The sequence below is a fragment of the Vicia villosa genome, linkage group LG1 (genome assembly GCF_029867415.1).
Source record: "Vicia villosa cultivar HV-30 ecotype Madison, WI linkage group LG1, Vvil1.0, whole genome shotgun sequence".
Taxonomy (NCBI): Eukaryota; Viridiplantae; Streptophyta; class Magnoliopsida; order Fabales; family Fabaceae; genus Vicia; species Vicia villosa.
In genome coordinates this window covers 45,571,542-45,589,152 of record NC_081180.1, presented here as the reverse complement: position 1 = coordinate 45,589,152, position 17,611 = coordinate 45,571,542, and the positions used below count along the sequence as shown (strand labels likewise).

Here is a 17,611-nt window from a genome sequence, read left to right as displayed (position 1 = left end):
TATTCGTTCTGATATCAACCGAATCCATAACGTCATTTTGTTTTGTGTTCTGTCTAGTGCCACTCATTGATGCTTGAAACTAAAACCCCGAATGCCATTGCATATGTAAATTGTCCTTGAAACTTGTCCAATTTTTCGAAACTTTTAGTCATCTCCTTCACGGTGCTTCCTCCTCCAGCCATGATTATCAGAATAAATACTTTGTTCGTTTGTTAGATATTTGTATGATAATCCTGGATATCTTCAAGAATCGTGTTCGTTCACTTTCCGAACAAAGTATTTCGACCCTATACTTGTCTGGGTTCACGAAATCTTTGCGGGGATAATTCTTGAAGAATCAATCTGTTTCTGACAATGGAGAACATATCAGAATGTAGAGGAAGTATATGATTTCGTGTTTCAAATCGAGACCAAAAGACTCCTTATATAGGAGACCAATAATAGAGACGAACATACACACCTTTTCGGAAAAACAGTTATGTCTGTTGGAACGGGTGAAACTATTCAAACGAATTGTTATGTCCGTTGGGAAAGGGTGCAACTATTCAAACGAATTTTCGGAACAGGGCGCTGCCCCGCACCCCTTGGAACCCCGTTTCTATTATTCATATTCAATTACACGTTTGGCTCGACAAGCGTGCACTCCGCACTACCCTAACTCGTTTCAAGCTTAACACATAATTGCATCGGCCTTCAGTAAATCACATTACTACCAAAATTACATTGATGATACTAAAATCACCAACACTTTAGTTCTTAGGTGCTCAGCCATCACCAACACGTTTTGCTTGTCTTACTTTCTTATGGATTACTCTTTGATTACTCTCTTTTAGTGCCTTATACAATTATACGGGTTCATGTGTGTTTGGATGTCCTTTTATTAAAAATAGTTTAGACTACAATTCAGATTGAGTTTTTATCAAATCAAAATTATATACATATATTTTTTTAGTTTTTCATCAATTAAATAAATCTATAATTTATTCCTTTTTTTAAAAATATTTTTTTCTAATCTTATTTTCTCCAATTATTATTATAAATAAATTTTTACTTTTTAAATTTATTTGAACAATCAATGTATTTAATTTATATATAAAGCAATATATAGACCACATGTATCTGGTCTTTACATGTTGTTATTCCAAAAATTTGTAAACGAATTTCAATTAAGAACAAAAAAAAATAGGTGAACACTCCGGTACCCTTGAATTTAGTTGGGTACCGGTACCTTCCTCCAATTAAATGAAGATATTCAATGTCACATCATTTCTTAATATTATTCTATTTTTTAAAAAATTAAAATTTTAAATTAATTAACACTCAGGGTACCGGTACCCAACTAAAACTCAAGGGTACCAAAGAATTTGCCAAAAAAATATTAATTACTTTAAATAAATTTGGGGCTAAATACATTTGTTATTAAATAAATTTGATCTTTATATGTATCTTGTTTATATGTGAGGCTAAATACATTTGAAAAATTTTTGTTTTTATTTAAAATTATGATAGGAAGGATTATAATTTTTTTCCCAATCGTTCAGTTTTTAAGAAACTAAAAAAATAAGAAAATTATTGATTGATAGTAACCATAATGACAAAGATGATAATACTTTAAAGAAAATAACAAATTTTCAAAAAAACTATTAACGTTTCATCAAAAAAGGAAATATTGTAACAACAATGCTATGATAATATCTTAATAATAGTATAAATTTGAAGGAGGTTTTGGCGCTGAGTTATTGTAAGAGTGGAAATTATAGAATGAGAGAAAATATAGTGTTGTTTGGAGATTCAATAACCGAGCAATCGTTCAACAATGGATGGGGTTCTTCCCTCGCCAATCACTATTCTCGCAAGTTAACCTTTCTTTCTCCTCAAACTCTTTCAGATTAGATCCGTTTTTATTATTTTCATGCAATGTAACTAACAAATCACAAAATCTATTAATCTTCAGGCTGATGTAACTGTTCGTGGCTATAGCGGTTACAACACTAGATGGGCTTTGTTCTTACTCAATCATATCTTCCCACTGGTATGTTATCGAAATCAAATACGTTTTCTATTATTTTGCGGCGGTTATTGATCTCTGCTTCATTTTCAGGAGTCACGTAAACCTCCGGTTGCTACCACCATTTTCTTCGGTGCTAACGATGCGGCTTTAACCGGAAGAACCAGTGAAAGACAACATGTACCTATTCCAGAATACAAGCAAAATCTTCAAAAGATTATCAACCACTTGAAGGTTCAACTTTATAGATTCTGTGTTGCGTTTAATTTTGATCACTTTCTCTTAATTACTTGTTTAACTTTTTGTGATTATCAGTTATTGATTGCAAATAAAAATGTGATTTCAGTCAAGCTCACCAGCTATGCTTATTGTGCTTATTACTCCACCTCCAGTTTGTGAAGAAGGCCGTCGAGCATTTGCAATGTAAGATAAATTTCTTCTCTCTCGTTAAAGATTAACCAGTCTGAGAAATAGAGAATATTAGTTATAAATTATTCACCATTTTTTTATTAGTTTCATGTTTAAGTAGTTTTTGTTGTGTCTTGCAGATCCTTATATGGTGATAATGCTAGTAAATTGTCCGAAAGAACAAATGAAGTTACCGGTCAATATGCAAAAGCATGTGTTGAGACAGCCAAGGAAATGGGCGTGCCGTATATAGATTTATGGTCCAAAATGCAAGAAACGGATGGCTGGAAAAAGAAATTTTTATGGTTTGTTGCAATCTGAATTTGAAATACATGTCAGTTTAGCCATTAAGGCTGATTGATTAACATTGTTGTTTTGGTGTTACAGGGATGGGTTGCACCTGACAGTATATGGAAATCAAGTAGTATATCAAGAAGTGATCAAGGTGTTCAATGAGGCGGGACTTTCTGCTGATAAAATGCCATTTGATTTTCCTCAGCACTTAAAAATTGATCACAAAAATCCCGAGATCGTTTTCCAGCAGAATGTTTGTGATGCCTAATTACAGAAAGATTCTGGTTTAGTCTTTCAATTTTATATTCTCTGTTCTATTCACGGACTTGCTAGCATTTTTACTGAATTTTTTAGTTGGCATGGTTTTAATCATTCTCATAAACAAAAGGGTGTTGTTTATCACGTTTAATGTACTGGTGTATCTGTGTATGGCTTCAAATGTTTCTTATGCTAATTTTGTTCTTGTTGTTATCTTTATAATTTCTAATGTCAGTGATTGATAACTAATTTTGAATGTTTTATTATTGATTACTTCAGAAATTAACATGCAAATATGCCAATTTTTCTCTATGTAGTTGTTGCCCTCTCCCTCTTTCCAATTATTCTAGATAATCCATTAAGTAATTAGTCATTGACTTCAAATTAGAGGTGAATCAGAGGTCTCTAACCCAGCCATAATTTTAATAATCTCAGTTCTTCATTATGTTTTAAATTGTTTTTACACTTGAAAAAAATATGATTTTGTGTAGATAAAATTAAGACTTGTCTATACTTAAGAAGAGATCACTGAAATAGTAATTAAAATAAAATTATCATTTTAACTTGAAAGTAAAATTATAATGTTTTTAACATTGAACAATATATTAAAAAAGAGAGCTTTTCTTAAGTGGCTCAGTTGATGAACCAACCGATAACTTAATATTAAAATTTCTACACAAAATATTTATCGAGTTTAACTTTTGTTTTTACTTTTTAGAAAGGGAGGGCCAAGGCCCAAGTAGAAAAGATAATAGAGACTATGCCTTACAAAAGAATCATGTAAGTCCTCTATCACTACACGACTCATCTACCTAGGACACTCTTCAATATACTCATTTATGCAATCGCTACCTTGTTTTGCCAAAAGATCTGTTAGCTTTCCTAAACTGATACTCAATCCGCATTGCCTCCAAGCTGCTCCCCACATCACAGATTCTTCTCAGCAAATTGGCTCCCTGGTTATGTTGATAAGTAGAATCCTGAATTTCCGTAGCCACACGTTTGTTGTCAACTTGAACAATGATCTTCTTGTATCCTTTTTTCTGAGCTATCAATAAGCCGGTTAACACTCCCCGTAATTCAATAGTATATCTATTACATTTGCCAATATACTTGCTAAAACATCCCAACCACTTACCTTGATGATGCCGTAGCAAGAATCTGGATTCTTCCGCACAATCCTATCATTATGCATATCCAATCTCTTTCTGGCAGTTTCCAAGTAACTTTAATCACCCCATTGCCACTTCTATTGAAATTGTGTTGAATTTTCTTGCAGTTGCTATATTGCTGAGTCATATCCTGTATGATATGCACTAGATTATGAGGGATGAAATAATTCAGGTCATGGCGACATTTATTCCTCCAGTACCAAATGCTATGACAAGTTGTTGCCCAAGTCGTAGTCTAGTTGTGGTATCTACAATTTTGATTTTCCTGCAAATTAATAAACAACTAGTTCTCCAAATTAACTGGAAAGAAACACTGCTTGTTGGTGTTGCTGACAAGATGAGGCCAAACTAGCTTTGCAATATTGCAATATGTGAAAGCATGAAGAATAGTTTCAACTTGGTCCCTGCAATCATGACAATATTTATCACGCAAGCTAATGTGCCCAAGGTACTCGTTAGTGATGAGCCCTTTTTTGAAAAATATTCCAAATGAAGCATCAAACTCGTTCTGGAACCTTCATCTTCCAAATGATGGACTAATTCTCTTCTTCGGTAATGATTTGGTCCCAGTTAGAGTTTCTAAGATACTAAAACATTTGAGCAATAGAAAAGTTGCCAGTGTCAAAACCACCCTAGGTGCATATATCCTTAGACTATTTACAATGGTTTCCAAATTCAACACCCTACTTTTTCACTTTTTATACTCCACATCATCTTCTCTCTTCCACCTAATAATTCAACACACATTCAACTTTTATTCACTACAATAGTTTTGTTTAATAAAATTCAACACCCTACTTTACCACCATTTACAACACACTGAAAATTCAAATAATCACAACAACCAATAGGATTTTGCAAAATATTGTATGTTGCCCCACTCTCATTCATTCAACATGTTGAATTCTTTCAACACAAAGTAATCCACGTCATATTAAACAAGCTATTAAACATATCATTGCATGAATTCAACAGTTGAAAAAAAATTTCAACACCCCCATTGTACATAGTCTTAGCAATGACATTGCTTCGAGGCGAAGGAATGGCTTCGAGGAGAGTGAGAAGACTCACGATTCTGGATGTTAAAAAGTGAGGGGATAGGCCACTATTTATAGGCTAAATGTTGGTACGAAAATTAAATAATACATGGGCTATTTAAATGGTCCAATCGATTAGGAATGGGGTATTTTAATGTTACAAGCAATTATGGGTGCAATTTCCCCTTATCCAATTGACCGGGAATATGCTTCAAAGGATTGGACTATTCAAATCATTCTGACAGTTTCAAATTCATTTGGCAAGACTCCAAAATATTTTTAGGTTATTTTAGTTTATAAATAGAGGCTTTAAAATTTTTTGAGAGTGTATGATTTAGCCATTTTATTTTACAAAAATGCCCTAGTATTTTACAAAACACTAATCACTAAGACACGATCAGGCAACCTTTCACGCTTCTTCTCTTTGACACACTGAAGCTTCAAGAATTTTCCGAATACACCAATCATATAAGCACTTGCTTGAGTTTTATTGGAGATGAGGATTGAGATATCTTCAAGTTGGATGCCATCATCGATGGTCATTGAACCCTAACTCTTCGGCTTTATTCAGAGGAAGAGCTTGAACAAACTATCTTATTCATCTATAACCACTTAACATACTTGCTTGTATTTATGCTTTAGGATCAAATTATATTATTTCCACAAGTTGTCATCAAAGTCTCATCAAGGTTAGATTGAATCTTCATAATTTGTCATCATCAAAATCAACCATGATAGGTATGACTAACTTTGACTTTGATCACTTCTTGATTGAACAAGCAAGCACATAGTTCCATAGAAAACATGTATTAGGTAGTTAATATAAAACAAACATTAAGAATGAAGAATCCATCAATATTAAAACCTAAGAAGAATTACATAGACCACCATGATCAGGATCAAAACATAAGTACTAAGGCAATTATATCTACCCTTAATAAAAAAAAGAAAACTAGCTATGCTAACTCATCGTAGATTTAAAAAAAATTAAGGCGTGGAAGAAAGAAGTTGAACAACATCTGTTGACGATTCCTCGAACAACGCTTCTGCCCTCAATCTTTCTTTCCTCGAACAGGCGTTTTATCACTTTTCATTGATAAAGCACGAGTTTTTCCATTGATTACTTGCAAAATAAATTAATAAGTGCCTGCGTATTTTACAAATTGTTGCAACTTATCAACTTCATAGTTAGATAGAGTGTTGATATGAAGACTTCTAAAATGATGAAGGTGGGGCATCCAATGTTGATGTTGTAGGAAGAATTTTTTTATAGTTAACTGACTTTTATTGATTTGGCATTTTCATGCAACCTAAAACTGATCCTGATGGAGATGTAACATTTCACATGAACCTATTTTCAGTCTGTTTCCCATCACCTTCCAACTCAGAGCTAGAGGGGGTGGTATGACATTCATGTGAAGTACCTTGCACCATATCTACTTCTTCTAGGTGTTAAGAGGTGTGCAGCTTTCTATGGATTCTATAGTGGGAAGTTTACCCTGTCACAAATAGGTTCTGAGACGTGGTTCCCACACTGGTGGGATAATTTAGGTCCCTATGTCGCATTCTTTCAATTCTCTAACCCTTTTTAGGTGTTGTTTTCTTTGCCGTTCACGTATCATTCAACCTTTGACATGATGCCATCCATGTAGTCTCCAGGTTTATGGGCGAAGGATTTGTTGAAGTGTTCAGCTTTGAGTCTGTTATAGAAGATCTCACAAACATCTCTTTGTTAGGGTTCATCACCTTATTGGATGCCTTGTTGAATTTCACTAGATATTCCCTTATCCTTGATGAAAATTAATGAAACTGGTCATGGATACTTTATACTTGAGAGGTCCTAGAAGCTGGTCATAAAAAATCTAGGCAGGCTCGTGTACCATCTCAATGCCACCTCCTTTAGTGTTATGGATAAGATTTTCAATTTTAGGGAATCATTGGTGCCTATTATTGCCATTTGAGTATTAATGGTGGTAACATGCTCCTACATGTCACTCTTTTCATCAAAGTTATCAATGAGGGCTGCTTGAAGTTTTCTAGGACTTACGTATCCTACATCTTATAAGAGGGGGGTTGAGGATCTAGGATCTCCTTATCCTCTAGTTGGTCGACCTTCAATTGTTGTTGCTGATGAAGGTACAAAATATTGTCCTACAGAGTTTCGTTGTAACGACGTAACTCTTCCATATCGGTCTGCATCTCAATTGAGACATCTCAATCGTTTTGGTGCTATTGGTGGAAAGTCTCAATATTGTGGCTGGTAGTTAGGCTGACAGAAGTTTCAAGTGCGAGTAGGGTCCATGTTAGTTCTATTTGGCCCTATAGTGGCCATCAATTGTATCTGTTATGAGTACAATAGATGATACATTGCTTGCATTGTTGAGAACAAGAAGGCTTTTGGGTTGTAATATGTGAAAAGTGAATGAATCTATCCATATGCATATGCAAGTATTTATAGATGCGACCGTCTAATAGAGGAACCTAAGGAGAGGTCGATTCTAATGCCTACAAACACGACTAACATATTTGGACTTTGTATCACTTAGTGGAATGACAGAGGTGAGTCATTCCTTCAATGCAGAATGTATTCGATTATTGACAAAGACAGTCTTGTTGGACTCATCACTTAACACGTGGTTTGCTTTATGATAGTTAAACCTGATCAAAGATAGTTTTGTCCATAATCCCTTAAACATAAAGTCTAAGAAAAATAATTAAGCAAGAACATTTTAGTCCAATATACAAGTGTCTTTTATTATTATTCGTTTTAGTATATGAATCTATTTTTAAATAAATAATTTAGTCAAGGAAAATATTTTTAGTTTGTCGGTATAATTCATAAATCTTACATTAAAAAGACATAGGAAAGAATTTTCTTAAATAAACACTAAAAACATTTTTAATTTACAATTTTGATAAATTTAAAAATTATAGTGACAATTTCATATATTATTCAAATACGAAAATAACATTTTTCAAAAAGAGGTTAAAGGTAGTACACTGATATTGCAAAATAATTTTATACTGTCATTCAATTGAGATTCATAAATCAGCCATGTCACATAATTTTTTTAAAAATAACAGTGTGACTTAACACTTAACATGGTCGTGATGGGTTGAAAGTTTAAAATTATTTTACACTATCAGTGTATATCATTTTTTCTCTTTCAAGAAAATATTTTCCGTAAAAGTCTGATGGAGAGTTTGTAACAAACAACGAATTTTATAATTAGTTTTACTTAATATTTTTGGTTAAAATACAGTTTTTTCTATCACAAGTGTACAATAGAGAAGAGATCCATAAAAAAAACATACAATTAGAGATTGGAATAGGCCATACCGACTTACAGAGGTCTACGGCCCAACCTACATAGGCCTAGGCTAGACCAGGTTTTTTATATAAATAGAAAAGACCTCAGCTTTGTTATAAGCCTATTTAGCTAAAAACGCTAGGCCACATGTCATATAAAAAGCCTTTTAAGCCTATGAGGCATTCATATTTAAATACATATAAATAATTTTATTTTTATTATTTATTTTGTATTTTGAATTAAAATATAAAAATAAATCTTAGTTATCTTGAAGAAATTATAAAAATAAATTAAAAAAAATCTTATGAACAATGTCCTAAGTTGCTTTCATAAGTTCTCTCAAACAAATAATATCACAAAATTTATACTACCAGGTAAACTCAAATAACTCAGTACAAACAAACATTTAATCTCACATATCTTTTAATTTGTTAGTTTATATAAAGTTAAGTTGAATGACTTATTTATAAATGTTCAAATGAAATAGGCTTTTAAGTAGGCTAATAAGCCAATAAGACATTCAAAAAGGTCAGACTCATGAAAAAAAATAAGCCTACGATAGGCTACCGGCGAAACTTAAGTTTTAAAGTTTTTTGCAGGCCAGACTCACTTGACAAACCCTTACTTGATCCAACCTATTTTCATCCCTATACAATACATATATTTACCGCATTAGGGCTGTAGTGATAAATTTTCATTTTTTTAGGTTAAAGATTAATTTCAATTTTAATAATACAATCAATTTCTTAGTTGAGTAAAAAAAAGTTCTTCGTAAATATATTTAAGCAATCTTAATACGTTTTTCTAACTCATCTTAATAACGTTGTTTTTTGACAAAAAACTTAATAACGTTCTTCAGAGCTGTTCCCTCATGTAGTTACACACACCATTTTCTTCCAAAGACCAATATTAATTAATTAAACAATCATGTAACTGAGACTTGTAATTACCTCTTTATCTAGGAGTATTTACTATACTACTTCCCTCTTCCGTTTTAGTTTTTTTAAAGGGTTAAACGTTATTTTGCCCCCTGTCATTTGAGGCGAATCCCAAAATCAACCCTGTAAAAAAAAAAAACACAGATTACGTCCCTGTAATTTGTAGATTCCTCTGTTTTGCCCCCTCATTGGATTTGGTCAACAAAAATGATGACGTGGCGTGCTGTGTTGGATTTTTTTTATTTTTTATTGCTGATGTGGCTGCCAACTGGATATATTTTTATTTTTATTTTTTTAAATTTAATTATTTTAAAAAATTTATTATTTTTTAAAAAAAATATTTTTTTCACACGTTTGTTTTTTTTTTTCATGTTGGCCAAATTTATTCTTTATTATATATATAAATGCCGACTGTATTTGTATTTATATTTATATTTATATTTATATATATATATATATATATATATATATATATATATATATATATATATATATATATATATATATATAATGCAAGTTTTAAAAACTAAGAATTTTGTAGTAACAAACTAAGAATTGCAAGTTTTAAAAACTATAATTTTGTAGTAACAAATTATAATAAACTGAAAATAATAAAATTATAATAAACTGAAAATATAAATAAAATTATAATAAACTGAAAATATAAATAAAATTATAATAAACTGAAAATATAAATAAAATTAAAAGTATTAAACATTCATTATTTTAATTTTATTAATTTATTATTATTAAGTATTTTAATTTAGTTTATTTAATTTAGTTTAGTTTTTTAACATTAATAAAATGAATATAACAATATTAATTTAGTTTATTTAATTTTGTTTAGTTTTTTAACGTTAAAATGTGTTAATTAAGTTAGTTTTATAGATTCAACGTTAAAATGTGTTTTTTAACTCAATTTAATTAAAATAGTTTTAATTTATTCACTTTAATTTATACTAATTTTAGTTTAATATACTAATTTATTTTAAAATTAACGTTAGTATATATTTTAAATTAAACTCAGTTTTATTTAATTTATTTTTAATTAGTTTAGTTTTAATTAATTTAGTTTAGCTTAGTTTAGTTTAATTTAGTTTAGTTTTAATTAATTTAGTTTAGTTTAGTTTAGTTTAATTTAGTTTAGTTTTAATTAATTTAGTTTAATTTTAATTAAATTAAATTAGTTTAGTTTAATTTAGTTTTAATTAACTTAGTCTTATTTTATTAGTCTTAGTTAGTTCAGTTTTAAATTAATTTAGTTTAGTTTAGTTTTAATTAATTTAGTTTAATTTTAATTTAATTAATTTAGTTTAGTTTAATTTAGTTTTAATTAAGCTAGTCTTAGTTAGTTCAGTTTTAAAAAATGTTTTGATGCTATAAAAATAGCTAAGTGCATTGGTATTACAAAAAAATTCATGTAGCCTAGTGGATACGTAGTTGTAGTTACAATGTGAAGGTGGTGGGTTCTACTCCCCCCATAATCAATTTTTGAGTACATTATCATGTTTTATCATTTAAACCAATAATTTATATAAAATAAAAAGTGCGAATATAAAATTTTTTAAAAAAAAATTTAACAAATAATAATTTTTTTAAAAAAAATAAGATTCTTTTTAAATTTTTTTTTAAATTAATAAAAAATCCAGATGGCAGCCACGTCAGTAATTAAAAAAATAAAAAAAAATCCAACACAGCACGCCACATCATCATTTTTGTTGACCAAATTCAGTGAGGGGGCAAAACAGGGGAATCTACAAATGACAGGGACGGAATCTGTGTTTTTTATTTTACAGGGTTGTTTTTGAGATTCGCCCCAAATGGCAGGGGGCAAAATAACGTTTAACCCTTTTTTAAACAAGTTCTATGTTTTTTTTTTGTTTATACAAAATAATAAAAAAGTTATTAAATATTTATTTTAAAAATATCAGAAAAAATCTCAAGTCATTAATCATCTACTTCAAAAATATAGTTAGAATTCTGATCTACACATCAGTCTAATTATAAATGTAAGTTTTATGTATGCTGAGGCACATTGTAGATATGTTCGGATTTACCGTGGGACAAACACGATTTAACTATCTTAGAGTTTATATATTCAAAGACAAATCTAGAACTCATCATTTTCAGAACATAGCAAATAGAATGTTGATCAAACTAACTACTTGGAAGGGTCACCTTCTTTCTATGATAGGTAGAATTCAGTTCGTCCAGAAAATCATATATAGTATTAGAATTTATGAATGACCAGTTAATCTTATTAATAAATTAGATTCTCGCATTAGAAACTTTGTGTGAACAAGTAGCATAGACAATAGAAAGTTGATTACCACATCTTGGAAGATTATTTGTTTGCCTTGGTCTAAAGAAGATCTTGGTCTGAGCGATATTAAGACAATAAACAAAGCTAAGACAATAAATAAAGCTGATTGTTTATCTCTTTATTGAAAGTTGTTGACTATTTATAATCTATGGTCTTCTATGTTTATTAGTAGATACTCCAGGCACAAAGAGTCAATCATAAGTCATATTTCTTCTTCAACAAGGCATGACATTAAGCATTCATTTTTCTTTCTGGATAAACATAATAGATGGCAGGGTGATAATGGAAAGAACATTGATTTATGGGCTATTGATTTATGCGCTAATAATTGACTGAGATACAAAATTAAAGATATCAATTGAAATATTCATCATGGCTTATTAGTAGATGTCAGTGGATATTCAATTTATGCAAATTATTAAGGTCAATTCAATTATTCAAGACATCAATTGACACATTCCCCATGGCTAATCTATTTTGACTCCTCAAATTATTGAAGACATTTTGAAGATTAACTTCTCATTTGATAATACTATTGTTGATAAACTCATTTGGACATAATTTAAAGATGACGATCTATCTTTTAAATATGTCTACAATTGTATCATGAGGAAATACATTGAGCCTTATGAAAAAAATTCATTTGACATCCATACATATCAATCACTAAGTCATTAGTGACTTGGAAACTAATGCATAATATTATTACAACAAAAGACAATATGATTCGAATGAGAATATGCATATGGTTTTGAGGCGCTCATATATATATATATAATGTAAAAATGTAGACAACTTATTTTCTAGATGCATGTACACTTCACTTTTCTAGAATTGGATGGAGCGATTGATAGAAATAGTTAACAAAGCTTATACAAATTTGCTGGTAGAAGTTAAAACTCTCAAATTTAGAATTTGATCATGACTCTCATCATAATAATTTTTTAGAAAATTTGACACACAAGAAATGATACGAAGTTTCAAAATGGTAAAATTGACATGATAGAGATATTCTTCATGTTAAATAATTGGCCTATATATTGTTTGGTGCAAGTTTGAATGATTAAAGTCTCACACTGCCTATGAATAAATGAAATGTTAGATTTATAAGAGAGAAGACTCATTCACCTATCACCTTAAGGTTTTATGTGGAGATGTGGCGTCTTCCTCTCTTGTAATCATAGAGTAATAGTCTCGTTGGTACTCCCACCTTCCTCTGACTCTCCAACATATATGACATCTACTTCTTTCAATGGGAACATGTAATCTTCAATTCACGAGTTTACAATTATTAATTGCTTTGATCTCAAATGTCGACATCCTCCTGCACCTAAAATCATACAAGTTAATGGTATTTTCTTAGTTATAATTAAATTAGGTACATCATCACAGATGGAGTTTGAAGAGGAAATCCTAGAATATCAACTTGTGGTGGCATATTTAAGATAATTTATGAACATTCTTGGGAGCTTTTTCTGATAAGATTGAAGTTTGAACCTTCTTTTCAAGTTGAATTGCATCGAATAATGTATGTTATCGAAGATACTAAGAGAAAGAACCGTAAAAATCTTTGACTTGAAATTGACTCAATTCAAGCCATTTGTGCAATTTCTATTGTGAATATTGTTCATGGACATATTTCAAATAAATGTAAGAATACTTTACACGCTCATTTAAATTCAAGATGTCTTATATTTTCAGTGAGGATGGTGCATGTGCAAATAGATTAGTCAATGCATATTTTTCTGCTTAGTCAATGCATATTTTTCTGCTGATTATGACATTTGATGGAATTCACTTTCTTTTTGTGCTTTTTTGAAAGTTTTTTTGAAAGATATGTTGGATATGTTCAACTATATTTTTGTTAGCATTTTGATGTGTTAGAATTTATGTCTTCCATTCTTTTTGATTTTCTTTTTAGTTCAATAATTTCCTTTATTCAAAAAAATAAAAAGAATACACACTTAATTAACTGCATTCCAGTACTTTATTAATTGATTTTCATCAAGTTAATAAGATGATAAAAATATAAAAAATGAAGTAAAATAAATAACTAGAATCTTATACAAAATGTCTTCTTTATTCATTATTGTTTATAGTGACTATGTTGGTTGAAAACTTAAACTATATTTCTTTACTTAAACAAACATGTAATGATAATATTTAATTATCATAAAGTATGGTATAACATAAATAGTAACAAAATGAAAAATTGAATCCAAATTCTATATCATCTTTGGACAAAGATTTATTCATCAAATAGTTTGATTAACCTGAGATATCATCTCCACCAAATCTATCTCCTTCTTAACTTCAATCTCAGTCTCAAATTGATGTTCATCAAGATTAACAACTTGTATACCTCCCTTATCACATAGTTTTTCATCAAATTCTTTCTCACCCATTGTAGGAACACTTGCCATATCATCTAGCAGAGAATCAATACCACACCCTTCTTCAAACAAATTATCATCCAAACAAAAATCATTAAACTCGTAGTTCGGGACTGATTGGTCATTGGGACAAAACTGATTCATGATCTGTGGTTGAGGATTTTGTTGTATTGCTTCTTTGCTTGTGCTGCAAGTAATGGTTTTCTTAGCATTAGAAGAAGATTTTTTTCGAAAGTCTCTTGGTGGGTTTTGGTCTAAGTTCAAGCTCTTGATATATTCCTGCAGAAGTGTGCCTCTAGGATGCTTCGAGCGGCATTTTCTTTTCGAATACTGTCTTCTCTTTGTTGCGTTCCAATGGTTTTTGATTGAGTTTTCAGTTCTTCCGGCTAATCTTTTCGCAATTTCTGCCCATTTATTTCCTATCTCAGTATGAGCTTGGATCAATATCTTGTCCTCTTCATCAGTCCATATGTCTTTCTGCAAAAACACGCAAATTAAAATTTAATATAGAAGAAAAATCCATATGGAAAAACTTCAGTATAGGTAGGCAGAGCTGTCTTTGAGAACGTGCAAGGCGGACTATCACACATGACCTAAAATTTGTCGCAGTTAAAACATGATTAAATAGGGTTTCATAAAATGTTTGTTACACATAAACCCTAGTTAAATAGAGTTTCTATTTGTTTTGTCGTGATTAAATTGTCACTAATCTACACTGAACCCTCCAAAAAACTTGAGATGGCTCTATAAGTAGGTGCATTTCAAACATGTGTGAAAAAGGAAGTGTTGCGCGCGTGAATGCATATATACCTTAATGTCCGGCCTTAAATGGTTATGCCATCTTTCTCTACACTGTTTCCCTATTCTTCCAGGCAATCTCTGAGCAATATGAGACCACTTCCTCATTCCATATTGTTCCACCATTTGAATCAACATTCTGTTTGAAGAAGCATTCAAATCAAAACACATATAAAAATTGAAATATGCACACTTGTGTTTGAAAAATTAAAGAGTACCTATCTTCATCGACGGTCCATTGCCCCTTCACTATGCTTGATTTCTTCTTCGCTTTAAACGCTCTTCTCGTGGTCGGAGATAGTAGCCTGTTGTTTCGATTCAAATCACCTCTTTGGTAATAACTTGTTGGTGCTATGCTTGAAACTTCATCATCTGGTACAACATAGTTCAACTGTTTGGTTTCCGAAGGATTATTAAATGGAAAATAGCTTTGGTTTTCAACCATAAGATCAAGATGATTCCTTCTAGGAACATTCAAACTATAACCATCATATTGAAAATTATCAATAAAATGAGCATGTTGATTACCACCATTATTGTTCTCCGCAAAAGACTTGTCACTATAAACTTCAAAACCTGTATTTGCGCATTGTTCATTCCCAAAAGGATCAAAAGTTTGAGTTTGGACCCCAAAAACATGATTGGAGGACGAAGAACCATGCACGTGAAACTGATCAATATGGTGAAAATCTTGCAAGAAGTTGCCATGAGAGGAATGAGCATCAAAATTAGGAAGCTCATCTTTCATCCTTGGTTTTAAGTAGTTTTCTTGCAAGTGCATTGGTTGTTGTGAGGCATAGTTTTCTCCGAGATTTGTCTCAAGAACCATGACAGAATTAGGTGCAACAGAAACTAGTGAAGGAAACATTTGTGTAACAAACTAACACTGATTTGTGTGTTTTTATTATAGGAGAGAGAATTATAATGCATTAACTATGTAGAACAATTGAAATGAATCATCAAATGCATAAGATTGTTTGTTTCCTCTCAAGAAACTTGACTATAAGATTTATACTCTAGTAAGACTTTATTTAATTGTCATGTATGTAACTGCTACTGAAGTTAATAGATTATAGTTACAAATTTGCAATTTAAGTAAGTATAATTAACATTAACGTTATCACAATTTAGTTAACTATTATTATTAATCAAATTTTTCTTTTTGAATAAATTTTATGTCTAATGATATACAAAATGCATACAATAGTGTGTAACAATAGTCCTTATTTTGGGGCGTACAAAAGTATACTACCTCGTATAATTTAAAATTTATTACAATTAAATCGTAATTAAATAAAAAACTTAAGACAATTAGGTATGTGAATGTCAGATGTCCATGCTAATATATTTTAAATTATGATTTAATTAACTTTTTGTATTTTTTTTTCTTTTTGTAGCAAATGAAATCAGTGTCCCTTGTACATAGTAAAGTAGCAATATATGTACAATAAAAAGGAAGTTTCAAGATTTGAGAGTTCATAATTATTAATATGTAACATATCAATTACTTCATTCAATGTGTAACCTTCATAGCAAAAATTTAAATTAATTAGGCTGAATTTGATGGCTTGTATATTGGGTAGCAAGACACCCTATGCTGGTTTGATACTCTTGCTTGGTAGCTCAATTTGTGCTTACTACTTTAACCTATTCCCTAATAGGTTGGAATTTAAATATGAGTAACTAGTCTCACTGCCAATCTGCCATTACTGAAAGAAGAAGTATTTAATATTTAAAAAGATTTTTTTTTACGACAAGAAAACTAGTTTTTTTACTCTTCAAAAAGTCAAAGTCACCTCACAAAATCAAATTTTGCGAGGTCAAACTATATCACAATAGACGTCAGTTGAGGGATTCCATCACAAAGTTGTTGGAGGATTAATCCCTCGCAAATTCTTATAATCTAACAGGTTGATTATCTAACACGCAAAATCACACAGAGAAGTAGGTAGTAATCAGCGGTAAAATATATTGGTGATGGGACACATTTTACTAGAAATTAAACCACTGACAAATTAGTAAATTTTTTTAGGGACTAAACTCCCCACAATTTGTACAAATTATATAATAAAATTTATTGTAATTATATTATAATAGAAATTAAAAATAAATATTTATTTCAAAATTTTATAATAATATTATTATAATAAATAAACATTATAATAATAAAATTACCAATATTTTTTTAAAATAGATTAATAAATAAATAAAATATAAATATTATTTTTTCAAAATGTTACTAAATAAATATAATTTTTTTCAAATATATAATTTTTTTCTAAAAACAGACTATATAATATTTTAAAATAAATTTTGTTTTTAAAAAATTTATATTGTTTTTAAAAAAAATAATTATATTTTATTTTAGACAAAAATATTTTATTAAGACACTAAATATTAATTTAGAAAATTAGAAATCTTTTATTTTAAAATATATATTTTTTCATTACTACCAAATTTTTCAAAACTCCACGAATTTTTATCGGATTTTTCAAATACACTATCTGATTTTTCAAAAAATCTATGAGCTTTTATCGAATTTATCAAGAAAATTATGAGTTTTTAACGAATTTTTCAAGAAAACTATGAGTTTTTACTAGATTTTTCAAATACACTATCGGATTTTAAAAAAAACTATAAGTTTTTACCGGAGTTTTTGAAAAAACCAATA

The 17,611-nt window shown here is 30.0% G+C and overlaps 2 protein-coding genes across 3 annotated transcripts; one reads left to right on the top strand and one right to left on the bottom strand.

Annotated features, from left to right (window-relative positions):
• Nucleotides 1-1,761: 1,761 nt before the first annotated feature.
• On the top strand, nucleotides 1,762-3,007 carry LOC131605313 (GDSL esterase/lipase At5g62930-like). 2 transcript variants are annotated; one of them, XM_058877688.1, is made up of 6 exons: nucleotides 1,762-1,855; nucleotides 1,953-2,032; nucleotides 2,102-2,242; nucleotides 2,355-2,431; nucleotides 2,557-2,721; nucleotides 2,804-3,007. In XM_058877688.1, the coding sequence occupies exons 1-6, from the start codon at nucleotides 1,762-1,764 to the stop codon at nucleotides 2,976-2,978; spliced, it is 732 nt and encodes a 243-aa protein (XP_058733671.1). In that variant the 3' UTR covers nucleotides 2,979-3,007. The 2 variants fall into 2 exon arrangements, with proteins under 2 accessions (XP_058733671.1, XP_058733675.1); XM_058877692.1 differs by having other exon boundaries at nucleotides 1,953-2,039; nucleotides 2,109-2,242.
• An 809-nt stretch (nucleotides 3,008-3,816) lies between these two features.
• On the bottom strand, nucleotides 3,817-15,808 carry LOC131625483 (transcription factor MYB98-like). The gene is made up of 5 exons (XM_058896369.1): nucleotides 15,159-15,808; nucleotides 14,953-15,079; nucleotides 14,023-14,619; nucleotides 4,107-4,270; nucleotides 3,817-4,060 (listed from the first exon to the last, which is right to left on the bottom strand). The coding sequence occupies exons 1-5, from the start codon at nucleotides 15,806-15,808 to the stop codon at nucleotides 3,817-3,819; spliced, it is 1,782 nt and encodes a 593-aa protein (XP_058752352.1).
• Between the last annotated feature and the right edge of the window lie 1,803 nt (nucleotides 15,809-17,611).